This window comes from Sturnus vulgaris, chromosome 5, assembly GCF_052056855.1.
Source record: "Sturnus vulgaris isolate bStuVul1 chromosome 5, bStuVul1.hap1, whole genome shotgun sequence".
Lineage (NCBI taxonomy): Eukaryota > Metazoa > Chordata > Aves > Passeriformes > Sturnidae > Sturnus > Sturnus vulgaris.
In genome coordinates, this window is record NC_142247.1 from 68,337,148 (window position 1) to 68,352,793 (window position 15,646).

Genomic DNA, 15,646 nt, shown 5'->3' on the forward strand with positions numbered 1-15,646 from the left:
GTGGGCTGCCTTTGCAATCTGTGTTCCAGAATGGATGAGAACTACATCCTCCTGCCACATGGAGTCAACTTCCAGGAGGCGATTTTCCCTGATACCCAGGAGAACAGAAGGATGTTTGCCAGCCTTTTCCAGTTTTCAAACTGCTCACAAGCACAGCACGTGTTGAGCTTCTCCAATGACTGGGAGATTCAAGAGGACAACCGGGTAAGAGATTAGTTTGCTTTCCAATGCTTGTTTTCAAAGTGGGCTCAGGCATTCCCATGTCCTTTGTGAACATATGCATATGAATGCAGAGCAGCAGGTCCCTGATTTTCCTGTTCCTTGGGTAGTATCACTAGCAAAGTAACACACTGGTGAGGAAATATTAAACTGTTTTCAAAGCTGACCTCTGTGTTAACCTCTTTAGCTTCCTGTGGGCCTGAGCAAAGCTTGGTATCAACTTGTTCATGAGCAATAGGTTGAAAATAGTATTGCTTGTGATCCTGTCCTCCCCCACCCAGATCATTCCTGGGTTTGCCATCTCTGGATCTCATTTTTTAATTTCAGCTGAAATGTTCAGGAGCAGAGCTTTCTTTTTGAACTTCTGTGTTCATCTCACGTAGCAAGAGCAGTGCCTGGACCATGACAGACTGTAAGGGATTATTCTTGCCTGACTCCACATAACAGCATAAATGTCTACTGAACTAATTGCCCTGAGCTGCCTTTGTAGCAGCTGGAGAAAAATAGACTCTTGAGGGCACATTTCATGTGAGTGATGAGGGCAGGGTTCCTCTGAGCGATGCCAGCACTTACTTCTGAACAAGACAGATGAAATGTCTCTTTCTCCCTTCAAGGAAGGCCACAGAAAGCAGTTCACCCTCTAAGCAATCCTCTCTTAAGAATGTATGGAAAATCCAAAGATGCCCACTGCTGGTGGCTTCTGAGCCCCTTCATGGGATTGTAGTGTGTGTAATAAATGCAGGATTTTAATAAATGCTTATTTGGCAGAGAGGAGCAACCTCTTATCATGCGTGTGCATGTTCTGGATGTGCATATACTTTTGCAAAAGTGGAACTTGTAGAGCTGGTTTAGTGCCAAACCTTGTATTGTGAGGCTGCTGGTTTCCCCTGGTGGCTGAGAACTTTTTAAACACCTCTCTAGGTCAGGATGGACAGGACAGGTGTCATCACTTGTGTCTTCTGTGGATTCACCCAAGGCATGATGTTTATGTATGACAGCAGATGTATGAGAGGCTTGTCTGGGAGATGGATGCAGGGAATTCAGTAGTTGGCTGAGGCTGCTCTTTTCACCACCTGGCCAAATGCCAGCATACAAAGTTTGAGCTGCTGTGTGACCATCTGGCCAGTGACACAGCTCCTCTGCTTGGGATGCCCCATGAGCAAGTGTGTTTTTTGCTGATGATATTTTGGGGAGGGAGTGTGGAATGATGCTGTTCAAATACAAGTGTGGGGACAGCAGCAGAAATTGATGCTTAAGAGGAAATTAATTATCCTACAATTCAGTTGCAGAGCTGTAACCCTGTCTGGGCAAGAAGGGGGAGGTGGAGAGCTTGGTCCCAGCCCTGCCTCCTCCCTCTCACCCCCTGCTGCTCCCCAGAGCCACAAGCAACATACTTGGCAAGTAAAGGTGCTGCTGCTGCCAAATCCACAGATTTTTTTTCCAGGGGAGCAAAGTGGCATTGAGGGACCACCAGATCCAACTGCCAGTGTCTGCTTGTGCTGCCTCTGCCTAGTTTATTTTGTCATGCTGAGCTAAATGTAGGGGACCTTGATGGGCTGGTGCTCGTTTATGCCTGTAGTGTATCTCACTGGTCAGCTTTAATGGAAATCACCAGGCAGAAATCCTCAGGGTAAGTTAGGGCAACCCTCAGCATATGTATCAAAAGTGCATTGCAGCTGTTGCACTCTTTGACCCGTGCAGCTGTGAGCAGACTGGGGGGGATTAGAGCTGCTGGTCCCACAGACAGGGACCGGGGGCTTTACAGGCTTCAACTCCCACCCATTCAGTGAACAAATTCAGCAGAACTGATGGACACTTTGTCTTGCCTTCATAATGAAAAGTAAAAGCTTCCTCTGCACCAGTTAAAAATAGTTGGGGCTGACTGTGTTCCCATTCAGCTCCTGCATCTGTGTTTGCCCAGCCGAGCGCCGGCTCCCGGAGCCTGCGTGCCCCAGCCTGGGAAAGGGATGACATTTCTGGCTGCTGCAGTATCAGGAATTTATTCCTCAGCTCTTCTCAGTGTTTCCCTCCTTTATCGGCCTTGTTACCTGTAGTGGTGGCTTTCCCAATTGTTACCATGTCTGCTCACATCCTGTCACAGTGTGAACAATTTCCGTTTCCAAATGTGCTCGGCCGAGCTGCTCTGTGCTGGCTCCTAAGCTGAAATCTGTGGTGTGTGCCAGCTTCATGGCACACACAGTGAGCATAACTCAGGGCATTATTATTGAAGTTTTTGAAAAAGAACCACTTTGGGATCATGGGTACATCCAAAGGGGGGTTCTGAGATGGTGTTAAGTTGGGAAGAGCTTGGACAGAGAAGGAAGGGCTGTCTGATAAGGCTCTTACTGTAGTCAGGAGTCAGGGGTCACACTAGCTGCTGTGTACTGACATAAATTGTTACTTACAGTACATCATGGATGTTTTGTGCAGTCAGAGAGGAGAGGTAGAAATGTTGAGATATTCAGAGCAGAAGGCAGATGGGATAAAAGTCTCATCGAGGAGTTCATAGGTAGAGTCCTGCCTCCAGGTGTTGGAACAGCTGGATGCAGGGACAACTTAAAAAGCACAGACCAGAAGTTTGGAATAAAGGAAGGATGACATTTTCTGTTTACAGCCAATTCCCATACTCTGAAAGTTTTAGAATCCTGCTCTTGATATATTTCTAGGGTGGACACTCTAAGGGAGTTTTTGGTACTAGAAGCATGTCCAATTGCAGTGGATAATCTGTATTTGCAGCTCTGGGATGCTCAGACAGAATGTAAGAAAATCCCATGGATGAGTGTTTTTGCCTCGTGTAATACTACTCCAAGCAAGAGATCCCTTCTGCAGGGTGTGCTTGAGCTGGCCATGGAGCAGGTGACCCAAAAGTGGCCACTGACATGTTGTCCTTCTGCTTGGCCTCTTCCATCTGCAGTGCTCCTTGCATGTAGGCAGCCTTGTCTGGGCTCCCAAAGGGGTGAAACAAGGAAAACACTGACAGCTCCTTTTCTCCTTCCAGCAAATGTGCCTGGTGATGCAAAAGAGAGCAAAGAGATGCTCAGGAACTTTTTGATGCACTGGCATGTGCCACTGCCTTTTCCATCATGGTGAAATGATTTTAATTTTCAGAAAGCCCCATGGTATGTGATGAAAAGAGGTCAGACCCAAGGCGCATCTCATTGAGTGGAATACTTTCCTCATCCTGGGCCTGCTGCTTTTGCTGTAAGCTAATTCCAGCTGCATTTTTAAACCCCTTGCAGTCTGGGCTAAGAGCCAAATACTGCTTTCCATAGTTTCCAATAACCCCACAATCTCATAAATTCACTTAGGCGCTTGTTCTGGCCATTTCAGAGTGCAATGATAGCTCCTGCCATTGTTTCTTTAGCCATTTGCATTTTGGCCTCCATGTTTGCAGAGACAAATACTAGTGGCTTCATCTTGACTTTTTGTCTCATCCCCTTAGTGATGTTTGCAGATCTCTTGCTTTACTCCTGCTTGTTGTTGCAGTGGTTTCCACAAGGTTGTTTCTAAAATCAAGGGATGATGCAGCACGTTGGGATTGAAATCTAGCCCCCCTAGGGAATTTCACCATTTTAGTGCAAATCTTGGAGCTGTAATTTCTCCCTCTGGCCTGTGTGATCTCATAAAGAGGATCTTGTTGCTTTGTCTGGGATTACAAGACAAGTGACTTGAGGTCTGGTGTCGATAAGGGCAGTAAAAGTCTCTAGCAACACTTGTGGTTACTATTCAGAGGAGCTTGAACTGGTTTTGTCAACAGGTTGGTAAGGAAATGTGTTCTTTTGGCCTTCTCTTTTACGTGTGCAGGAGAGTTGCAGAATGACCCCACGTGCATCACAACAAGGGACCGATGTCAAAGTGTCAGCCCAGTTGTGAGCAACAGTGAGAGCACTGAATAAAGTCCATGGAAATTAAGGAGTCCAATAACTTCAGTTAAGATCAGAGATTGCAGGGGGAGATTATACTTTTTTATTAAACCTCTCTCCCTGCATTGACTCAAGAAGCAGAGCCACAAGCATGTTGTTACCTCAATTGATTTAGATGAATGGACTTGCTTTCTGAGAGACCTCCAGAGCTTTGTCTAAGTAATAATAGAGCTTTTATGAGAGTAGTCAGTGTCCCAAATAAAAAGCAAGGTAATTAGTGGGTTAGTCTGGGAGTCTACAAGTATCTATTTAACATTATTTGGTTTGGATCTTCTCTGGTGGCACCATGGCTGCTGTAACAGACTAATAACCTGACTGGGACACCTGGAAGACTTTGGAGCAGCTGAAAGGGAGCTAGGTAAGAAAAGCAATTGCAAAATTGCACAAATGGCCTTGCCATTACTGTGGAAAGCAAAAATTAAATTAAATAACATTCTTCCTCTGTGAAAGTAGAGGAAATAGTTTCAGAATGATTTGTATTTTAGCAGCTCCTGTGTGCATGGATTGGGAGTCACTGGGTTGGGTGAGTCCCTGAGCCCATCTGTGGGCAGCAGCACATCTGCTGGTCCCAGCCTGTCTCTTCCCTGATGCTCTCAACCAGGTGAATGGTAGAGGGTCTCAATCAGAGACACTCACAGCACCACAAGGGCACAAGCCACAGAGAAATAGCCACTTGTACTAAAGCTCTCTGCCTACCAGAGAAGGGCTTGTTCACATGGTGTTTGCTATGGGGACTTGTTTTGATACATCTCTCGGGCAGCATTCCCTCAGAGAGGGGGAAGAAAGAAGGAAAGTTGGGGAAGTCCCCATAATTTTTCAGACCACCCTGATTTTGGAAGTGATTAAATAGTATTATGTCCAGAGAGAGGCTGAGCTGCGTTGGATGCATGGGCCAGAGATCTTCCTGTGGTGGCTGAGATGGACATTGCTGATGCCAAAAGTGACTCTGCTCTGTGAGTCTTGCAAATCCTGGCCACTAGGAAAAAGAAACGAATAACTGTATTGTCCATGTTATCCACGAAATTAACATAGAAAAGTAGTATTTTTTTCTCTTATTAAAGTTAAGAGCTTCTGCTCTTGCAGGGTTCCCTCTCCACTTCGAGTGCTAGGAGATGAATTTCAAGACTGGGAAATGCTGGTCATGGAGTTCAGAGCCAGCAGTTTTAGAAGTAGTCTGAAAAAGAGCAGGTAGCATCCTGGCTTGATAGAGACAGTTCTCTTTAATTCCCATGTGCTGAGATTTTGTGTTTGCTTGTGGCATGAGCTGCATTAGACATTCTCCCTTCTCTGGTCTTAAGGCACTAGGGAAATACAAAATAATCTCAGTTAAAAACAATGCTACATGGCAAGGGCAGTACAAAATGACCTCAGAATAGAATTAAACCTCTAATATCTAGAGGTTTGAAAATCTTTTTTTACATGTGTTTTCTTGCCCTACCATTGGTTAGAGGAGTTGTTTCTCCATGAGCATAATAGCGTGATAGAAAGTGCCATCACTTCTGGGTTGTTTTCATAGTGATTTACAACCCTTTTGTTTTCCTCCCAGAAACCCACCCAAGGCGTACCCCTTCCCTACAATCTGTGTTTAATTTGAGTACATGTATGCAATATCAGATGAAATGGAGAACTGCTGACAAGTGTCTGGGACAAGGGAAGGCCACAAGACAATTGATACATTTGGGTGACATCCCCAGGAGTCTTTTGGCACAGAAATGGCATTGATTCTTCTCTGAATCTTCACACCCAGGCTGTGGTAGGGGACTTTTAGAGTTCTGACTGGCATATCCCTATCAATTTTCTATCTTTCCACATGCACACAGGCTGATAAAACAGAGAGTAAAACATCACAAAGGAATACACAACAGGCTTATCCACAGGATGTTTCCATTGCATATGGTCTTTATCATATTTATAACACCCAGAAGGTGTTCTGAGCAGTGCTTCCCAGGAGAAAAATGGAGCAATATCTCTTGTTTTCAGTTGTTTCTTAGAGGTACATTATTTCTGTTGGGATTAGATTGGCTGGTTTTCATACACAACACAGGAGGGATGACCTGATGTAACAGGGGAACCTTGGATTTGGTGTAATTTGTGAACAGTCAGAATTTGGGACTGAAAATGGAGCTTTTCCCCACCCATCTGAACTCTTGACCCCTGTGGCAGTCATGCTGGTAGGGAGGTCACAAGTTGAGACCCCCACTTAGCACCCTCCTGGTACGAACCAGGGAGCCCCACAGAGTGCCACAGCTCCTGGTGAACGTGTCTGCACCAATCTGCTGCCTGTCAGACAATTCATATTAATCCAGAGCACAGCTCTGACTGTGTCTCAGGCACATCCAAGTACATTATATCCTTAAAAATATCCAGTTTCCAGCTCACCAAGCAAGGAAATGCCAAGACAACCAGGGGTGTGTGTGTGTGTGTGTGTGTGTGTGTATGTACTGCTGCCTCCTTGAAGGGTGAAGCAGCAATCCTTCCAGGAATTGGCAGGGAAGGGAGACCCACATGGCTCCAGGCTGCTTTTAATTACCCGGAGTCACACTTTAATGAAGTTCTGCCAAATGCTCTAAATCATTCCATATTCTGTGGCACAAGGCTATCTGCTGCTGTACTTGAGCTTGGTGTTGAAAAAGCATCTGACCCCAGCCCCAGGACACATTTTGTATTCTCTATCTGGCTGGTGGCCACGGAGGCAGTTGATAGTTGTAGGCTGAGCTCTGGATGTTGAGAGACACAAAAGTGGGGCTGAAGGGACCCTGTTGTCCCTCCTCTGTTTCAGTTCCAAGGCTGTCTGCAGGGATGCCATACCCTTGGGCTTTCCAGCCCAGACATGGTTGAAAGCCTTGCAGTGCTGGATTTGTGCTGCCGGGCACAAATCCTGCTGCAGTGATTTCTTAGCTGGATGAAGATTTTTTTGGGAGCCCCTGACCTTTGGAAGCCTCTTAGCCAAGGGCCAAGGCACTGTGTGTAGCCGTGGAGTGGGGTTTTAACCCTTTAAGTGTGGCGGAAATAAGATGCACAGCTACATGGTCATCTTTCATGACAGGAAGAAGGAGACAAATTTATTCAGAAACACACTTGGTTTTATAGCAGGACTCGCAATTCCAAGAGTAGAGAAGAGGTGATTGGTCCAGAGAGAAGACACCCCATTCCCAGGGCCTGGTCACACACCACAATAGGTGTTCTATCTTTGTTATTAATTCCTTTTTATTTTGACCAAATGATCACCCTGGGAGAAATTCTCCCTAGCCTTGAGCTGGACCAGCTTATCGGCTGGGAACAGAGCTGAAAAGCTCCAGCCTGGTATATTATTCAGGCTGTAATTTTCTTACTTTCTCAATATGTGTCCCACACACTGTGTAGGTAGGAGAGGTGGGACTTTCATTGGGCTGGTCATGTTCCCTCTATGCTAACACAGAAGTGGCTGAGGGAGGTGATACCTTCCTCAGGGGGACCAGTGGGAAGATTGAAGCCCACCCTGAGCATCCATATGTGAAGGAGGGCTGGGAATTGCAGCATTGTAGTGGGTGGTGGACCTCTCACCCATCCCCTCTGGAGATGACACTGTCATGGGAAAAGTGGCTACTAGAAGACATGAGGAGGCTGACTTTAGTCCACTGTCTCCTTCCCTGTGTGTGAGTGATACCTCTGCTTTCCTGCCCTCCTGTTCATGGCTTCTCCAGAGTGGGAAAGTGAGAAGGGGCATCCCACCACACCACTGTGAAAGAGAGGGACAGCTGCAGGGAAAGGGTTGGTGGGGATCTGGGCTTAGAAACTGAGCGGTGCAGGGCAGTGGATGCTTGAAAGAGCTCGTGTCCACAGCCAAATCCCCTTCCTCAACAGAGGTTTGTGTACTCAAGGTGCTCCCCAGATACCTGGGCACGTTCTCCAGCAAGAAGAGTTAAGGCTGGTGTTCTTAAGGTGGATGTACCGTCTTACTAACCCAAGGCAAAACAGAATGTGCAGTCCAGAGAAGCAGATCATGGGTTTTTTTGATCCAATCATACTTACAATTCATACTTGCCCCACAACATTTCAGTCTCAGAGGGTGGAGGTACAGGCTTTCCCTGAGAGCCACTGAAAGATGCTCAAATCTGAATCCTGGCATCCTGCTCACAGTAACACACTGGGGCTATCCCAGTGCTTTTGGTTGGGAACAGGAGGGGGAAGCAAACATCAGAGCTGGCTGCACATGGCTCTTTACCTTTTTGGATTTTCCTAGACCTTGTTTTGAGCCAACTCTTGGGGAATACATTCAGAATGAGTCTCAGGCAAGTTTTCTGGAACAAGATCTGCCAAATTAATTAGGGAAGTCCCATATTATGTGTTGTTCAACCCAATTATGGGAGCCACCACTCCCTTCTGTAAATCTGTGAGTTTGTAGATGAGTTGGGTGGTTTTTGTGTGCAAATTGATACTTTGTGTTGGTCAGCAGATGGAAAGGATGATTCACGTAGATCAGCAGTCCTGGACCAGGATCTCTCCTTGATGAACATGATGCTTCTACAGGCACTGTGGACAGACCTATCCTTTGGTTATTTGCTGGCTCTAGTTGACCTTGAACCCAGGGAAAGTATTTTCTTTCAATTTCTGTCTCTCTCCTGACCTACCTGTGAGATAGACACAGAAAAAGATGAAGCAATACATTTATTAAAATCAACGGCTACCAAAATCCAGCTGTCAGCTGGCAGACAGGACACCTGTGCTGCTGCCTGTAACCAGATGAAGCCATTGTGGCTTGAAGGGAGATGAGGTCTTTTAATTTGGGACATATCTTCTCCCAGCCCATGCATTTTGATGTTTATTTTCACAAATGACAAGCCAAGTTGGCTTTGAGGCAGCAGGAGTTCAAGTCCCTAATGGAAGCTGCAGACGGAGCCTTTCAAAGCCGGTCCTGCCTCCGCAAGCCAAGTACCTTCCCAAATTCCCCTGGAGAAGTGTCCTTGCCCTGTTGTGCTCGGCCAGGAGCAGCCATGTGGTGCCAGGCTTGGCTTGGCTGCTGGTCCTGGCAGCAATCAGCCCCTTGCAGCAGCTAATATGAAGTGACAAACCAAAGTGCCTGGTTTTAAGGGACTGGGAACATACAGTTTTGGTGGACCACTTGCAGCTGGTTGCTGTGCCAATCATTGCAGGTGCTTCCAGCAGCTGATGCAGTGACTCCCTCCTCTTGCTGCCCCAGTTTGTCAACTTTTTTTGGAACAAGGCTGCTGCAACTGTTAGTCAAGTTATCTGTAAAAGAAATGACAGCAGGGAAAAATACACCGAGGGAGAAACAAGTTTCCATGACACCGTAAAATGCAAAAGGAAAATAATATGGCTAAAAATTCAGGTCTGTATTTCTGCCCAAAAACTTAAGAGCAAGCAAGGAAGAAAACATTTCCTGAGATCTGAAAGCACTTAATGGGCTTTTTCTGCAGTATTTTTGCATTTACTAGGTCAGTAAGAAACCAGTAGCAACTGCAAGAGGGAACGTTGGTGCAATATTTTATATTGAGACAAGATGTGGGACTAAAATCCAAGCTGGTATTTACATACTGTTATCCTCAAATTGACCCATCTTGTTCACTATGCAGGGGCAGCAGAACTATTTCCATTCTACACAGGTAAAAGCAAGGCTTTTTCCAATGCAGTGGAGACAATTCTTTTTGATCCCAGGTTCATGCCCTCTGGGATTAGAAACAACTTTCTGAATTTTTTTTTTTTTTGCCTGTAAACTTATTTGTTGAAATCCCATGCCCTTCCCCTCCCTGCCTTATTGCACAGGTAGTGCTGTACTTTGAGTAGGGAATTTTCTTCAGGTGGGTGACATGAGTAGCTGGGGTTTGGTTGTTTATTCAAACAGAGCACGTTGGTGGTATGAAGTCTGGCTTCCTTCTTCAGGTAGATGGTGTCTTGTATCCTTTTAGTATCTACAAAATGAAATGAGCTTATTGCCTTCATTTGTCTTTGCTGTACATCCATTTCAGAGCACGATTGTTTGTTTGGCTTTCTTTTTGTATTTCCAGAGACTTTAAACAGGATACAAACACAAATATGTTCTTCTGGAGGTTGTTTATTAGATTTTTTAATTGTGGAAAATTACTTAATTGCTTAACTGGATTTTTTTTAATTGCTTAATTGTTGGGGAGAGAAAGGAGGGAAAGTCAAAGTGGAGGAACAGCTTGTAGTGACAATGGCTCAGGATAGGAATAGAAATTCAAATGCTTTAAGTCCTAATTTCCCTTACATTGGGAAAGAAAGAAATCCCATTTCAGAGCCTTTGAAGCAAAAACACAGCAGCCACATCCACTCAAAATGCTCCATTTTGTTGCAGAGTGAGGAAGCTGTTTTTCCACCTTTAAAGCAACATCCTTGGGTGTGGAAGATGAGCAATAATGAGGAAGGGGTTTAGTCACAGTAACCATAGGCCACTTCTGCCACATGCCTGCTCATACTTTAATAGAGTTCCGAGGTCTGGGTTGACTTGGAGAGAGTTTATTCATGGTCTATAAAAGCTGTCTTAAGTGAGAATCTCTGTGTACATGGCTTACTTTGTCTGTAAATACCTCTCCTGGAGAGTTGTCTGTGAGTAGAGACAAAGGAAAAAACAATATAAATGAGAGAAAATTAAAATAACTAATGGAAATATGAAATGAAGAAATAGCCAACCAAACCGTGTGGCCCACTGATTTGGTAAAATCTCCATTATTTGCAAAGCTTGGGTCAAGCTGGGATATTGAGGTGGGTCAGAAGATATTCCTCTTTGGCTCCTGCCAAAGAACAATTGCATGGCTCATGACATGGCTCTGGAAGGGGCTCTATAGGCTTTCAGAGCCCCCTGTTCCAGTCCTGTTACTCCAAACTGGGTGTTTGTGCTGCTCCCTCTGGAGAGGGTTTGTGTCCCCCACTCTGGCTGAGCAGCTCCAGGAGGTGCCAGGTAGCATCCAAAGCCCACCTCCATCAGCTGGATTCAAAAGGACAACTGGAGGTGAATTTTTCTAAAAATCACTTCCTAGTTCTCTGTGCCATGCTGGACACGAATTCTGGTGTTGTGAAAAGCCTCTGAGGATTGGAAACAAAGACTTTTAAGAAGACTCTACGGAAGGGTTGTTACTACCATCAATGATTTGGGTTTTGTCCTTTTACACATTTTAGGGTCATGCACATTTTGTTTGAGTTGAGTGAACACTTCACGATCTGTCCCTTGAAATCCCAACTGAGCCTGTGTTTCCTTAAGTCTTGATTTCAAAGGGCAGACGAACAAATGCGATTTTTGATTCTTTTCCCAAAGGTGTAGAATCATCGATTAAACGTGTCCTGGAAATAATACTTTGTGCATAAATCTTGCCTGCTGTAATAAAAATGGCTTGAAACCACATCCAATGATAAAATCCTCCTATGTTTAACCCATGTCTGAAAGCAGCTGAAATACTGGTGGGAAATGTCCTGGTGCTTCCAAATCAGTGGCACTCTGGAGCCCTGGAACACATCCCGCCCTTGCAGACAGTCATTGCTCAAGAAACACATTACAGATGTCGAGGATATGCAGGAGCAGACCCCTTCCATCAAAGCATCAGGCCAGAGAAGGGCTAAAAACAAAATCCCAGGCTGGAGGCATCCCTGAGGCATTTGCTTGCCTGTTCTGTGTCCGGACTCCAGGATCAACCTCTGGTTCCTGCTCATTGTCAGGAACGTCTGAAACAAGAGAAGCCTCCTGTGGTCTCTGCTAACGAAGTGCTGTTTATCACGCTCTGGTAATTGCATTTGCTATGGTATTTACAGCATTTCCTATGTTTTGAAACGGAGAAATCTCAAGCTTGCCCAGGGCTCATTGTGTACTTTAATCTGCTCCTAAGCCCACACGTATCTTTAAACATTAATTTACACATTGGCAGTGTCCTGGGGTGGCCTCAACCCCACAGCTATCGAGATGGGAACGTGGCTATTGAAGTGTCAGTTTTTGCTCTCAGTATTTATCAGACGCATTATCCTTCCTCTTTTCCAGGTCCTAGAGAATATTTTCTTTTTCTTTTTCTTTTTTTCTTTTTCTTTTTCTTTTTTTCTTTTTTTTTTTTACAGTTTCATCTGCAGTCAGTATTCCTGACTTCTCTAGAGCAGCACAGGGATTTGGAAATCCTTGCCCAGCACAATATGGGAGTAGAAAGATCTCCTAATGTGGCACCCAGTGCTGAGTATAGCCCTGCAAATTGCTGTTTTCAGATTCTGCTGGCCTTTGAGGCAAAGACAATACATTGATTGCAGGAATAGAGGTCATTTGAGCTCATATTGTAGTCTGGCCTTGACCACATATGAACTTATTTGTGTCTAAAAGGGACTGATGTGGTCCTGTGGTCCACTTATGCCACAACACCTTGACCACAACTACGGCTCAGTTCACTTATTTTTCTGGATGTAGCAATTCCAGGTTAGATTCAGTGGATGAGGAAAAGGCCAGAGCTTGACTCAAGCACTGCAGCATGCCTGGAGTCCTTCTGCATCTGTTGCTGTGTGGAGCAGGTGGCTTGAATTTGGCTGGAGCTTGTGATGCATTCTGGAGTCTTTATCTTGTAGCTTATAAAACCTTTTGGATAAAATATGCTGAATGCATGAAGGATGTAGAATTTTGTTTTGTGGATCTAAATCCAATCTTCTAAATTGCTTTAAATCAATTCCTTGTGCTTTGAAATTCTGAAATCTCTGTCCTCCCTTTTTCTAAGGCCTGTGGTCAATCACAGACTGATTTAGGAAATGGTGCAAAATGTGTAAAAGAAATAAAAAAAAAAATAAAATAATGTTAGGAAAAGAAAAAAAAAGAGACGACACATATGTTATCAATACCAAAAGGGAGCATTATCTCTGACATAGAAAGCCTTTAACTCTTAAGCTTGTAGAACAACTGGAATAATCTTTTTAGTGCAGTTAACATTATTGGAGCATTATGGGGCTGTTTGAATTACAACATTGATTTTAGGGCTTTTTCTGTTTGAACTTCAAGTACACACTATAGATGTGACTCTGAACATATTTTTTCTATGAATTTTATGATAAATATTGCAGCTTTGAATTGGCTTCTAGGTTGGATGTATTTAAGTATTAGTTGAAGGGAGTTAAGGAGCTTGTCTACTTTATTATTGATCTTAAAATGTGGGGAAAGATTGCATTTCATTGCATACAACATTTTAAAGTGTTTCAGCCAACAGCAGTGGGGCACAGGAGTCCTTTTGTTAGGTGCTTTATTGTCAGAAGTCCTGAATTGGTGCAAAGTGGCAGTTTTCTGAGGGAGTAAAGTAAAAGACTGGCAGCATTCTCCCCTGTGCCCACCCCAAGACCCACAGTACACCAAGAGATACCTAAGTCAGGTATGCATAGGAGAGTACAGGAAGAGAGTTTTGGCTGATGCTTTCCTATTCTCCAGTGTTTTCAGGTGAAGAAGTCTCCATGGTGGCATAATTTCCATATATTTAATTTTTTCTATATATTCAGTGACATCCAGTCAATTTATCTCCTTAAAACTGTCCAGCCTTCACTTGAGAATCACAGCTTTTTGATTGCCTTCAACCTGTTTCCTACTTTATTATCTGATACTCCCAGTTCTTCTGCTGGATGATTTTGTCAATCTCTATTTTTTGTCCTCATAGCATTCATGGTTGTGTGGACCTTTATCCTCAACTCTCTCACAGGACAGGACTCAAAATTACAGACCAAGCTTAATGTCTGAGCCTCAGAGAAGATTGTTCCTCCCCTATCCTGGACAGGAATCAGCTACCACTAACACTCTGCAATGCAAGTCCTTGAGAAAAGAGGGAGCAAAGCCCCTTCCCTGGCTGTCTGGGACCTCCCACCGCTATTGCCACAGGGAAATTTCAAAGTTTTGCCTAGACTGTTAGAAGTGCCAACAGGGAAAGCAAATATTTGTGTGTAAGACTTAACCCCAAGAAGATTAAGTGCAGATGAATGTCAATAGTGCCAGCAACCTGTGAGAGAAAGTGAAAACTGAGAAGGATGTAAAAACAGAACGTGATGCTGAAAAAAAGAAAGAAAAAGAAAGAATAAAATGCAAAACGGATTAGAAGCAAATCAGGGTGAAGGAAAATTTCGTGGGGCTTTTTGCTTTCCCAAAAAGGGCAGCATGAAGACCAGCAAGACAAGCACTGCAATGGGGGCTTATCAGTGTCAGCAGGTTGGGAGAGTCCAGGGGTGAGCACAAAGTAGGAAGGGGTAGAAATGAGGGATGCAGCTTGATGGGATGCTACATGAACAGTAGATGCCTTTGGAAATTGGGAAGGATCCTGGAAGCAATGAATATCTTGCACAGTCTTTAGCTCCTTCCTCTTCAGTTCTGGAAGTCAATTGCTAGCTGGGGAAGTGGTGATCCGTGGGAAGAGGTTTGGTTTTGTGAAGCCTGGCCCATGTTCTGTGGGAGGAGAGCTGTACTGTTTGGAAAGAGTCCATCTCAGGAAAATCATAAGTGGTAGGGCTGTCTAGACTAGTCAGGAAGGCGTGAACAAATAACCGGAGTAAAATACAAGAAGAAGAGAAAAAAGTGTGATTCCTCACCTAGAATTAAATTAAAATGTCAGGAAAAAAAAAGACTCAAGGTTTCAAAGGATGCAAACAGAAGATGTTCTTGACTGGCTGTGCTCTAAGGTTAACAAGGAGAGGAAATCAGACATGCTCATGACTGGATTTACATGTTGCTGCTGGAAGCGGGTGGGGAGATGCGTGATAGGAATGTTACAATTAATTATTATAAATCTCTTAGTAACAACTGTGTGGGCAGTGTGCAGGTGTGTGTGAGGACCTTGGCAGCCTGACAAAAATGTAATTATCGGTTATGGAGGTAGCAGCATTCACTCTTTGGCACTTTGTCAATCAGCAGAGTGGTAATTAGCCATTGCTAGAGGCCACTGTGTTTCTCTGAAGAGGAAAGTAGAAACTCCTCAAACACCTGGATGTGGTCTGGGTGAGAGCACGGGGGGAAGTGTGTCTTACCTGGGAGACTGCAATTACAGCAAGGATTTCCTGACTCAGAAATCAAACCAGAACTATTCTGCCTTAAATATTTTCCTTTTTTGACCTGCAGCTTGAAACTAGCAGCAATCTGTGTCCATATAACCCAATCTAAACACAGTGGTTTTTTGAAGTGAAGTAGACCATTAATCCTTAGTTTGCCAGGGGTCATGATGGATTTTCTATCATTGAGAAAGAGGTTGAATCTCTTTTCTAGGGAAGATATGCACCTGCTGAAGTCGTTTGGTGAGCAAAAGGAATGATTTCCAACAATTTTATACAGGAAGCCTGATACAGTCTGATTTATAGAGAACTGATTCTTATTGCTCTCATTGCCTCATGTTGGACAGCATGTTATTTTCTAGTTTGGCTTACAGAAAATGTGGGCTTTGGGATATACTGGAGAATTCAGTGTCCCTGCCCCAAAGCCTGCTCTTAGGGACTTTCCTCCCTGTGGGTCATAGGAAACAATGTACAGCCATATTTACAAAGAAATCTGAACCACAGGAGTAAAT

The 15,646-nt window shown here is 44.3% G+C and overlaps 1 protein-coding gene across 1 annotated transcript in view; it reads left to right on the forward strand.

Moving 5' to 3' along the window:
* CCDC3 (coiled-coil domain containing 3) overlaps nucleotides 1–15,646 on the forward strand; it is a 34,340-nt gene that overhangs the window by 1,143 nt on the left and 17,551 nt on the right. The window contains exon 2 of the mRNA XM_014883136.2: nucleotides 30–204. Coding sequence (XP_014738622.2) covers nucleotides 30–204 — 175 coding nt within the window. The remainder of the gene's footprint in view (nucleotides 1–29; nucleotides 205–15,646) is intronic.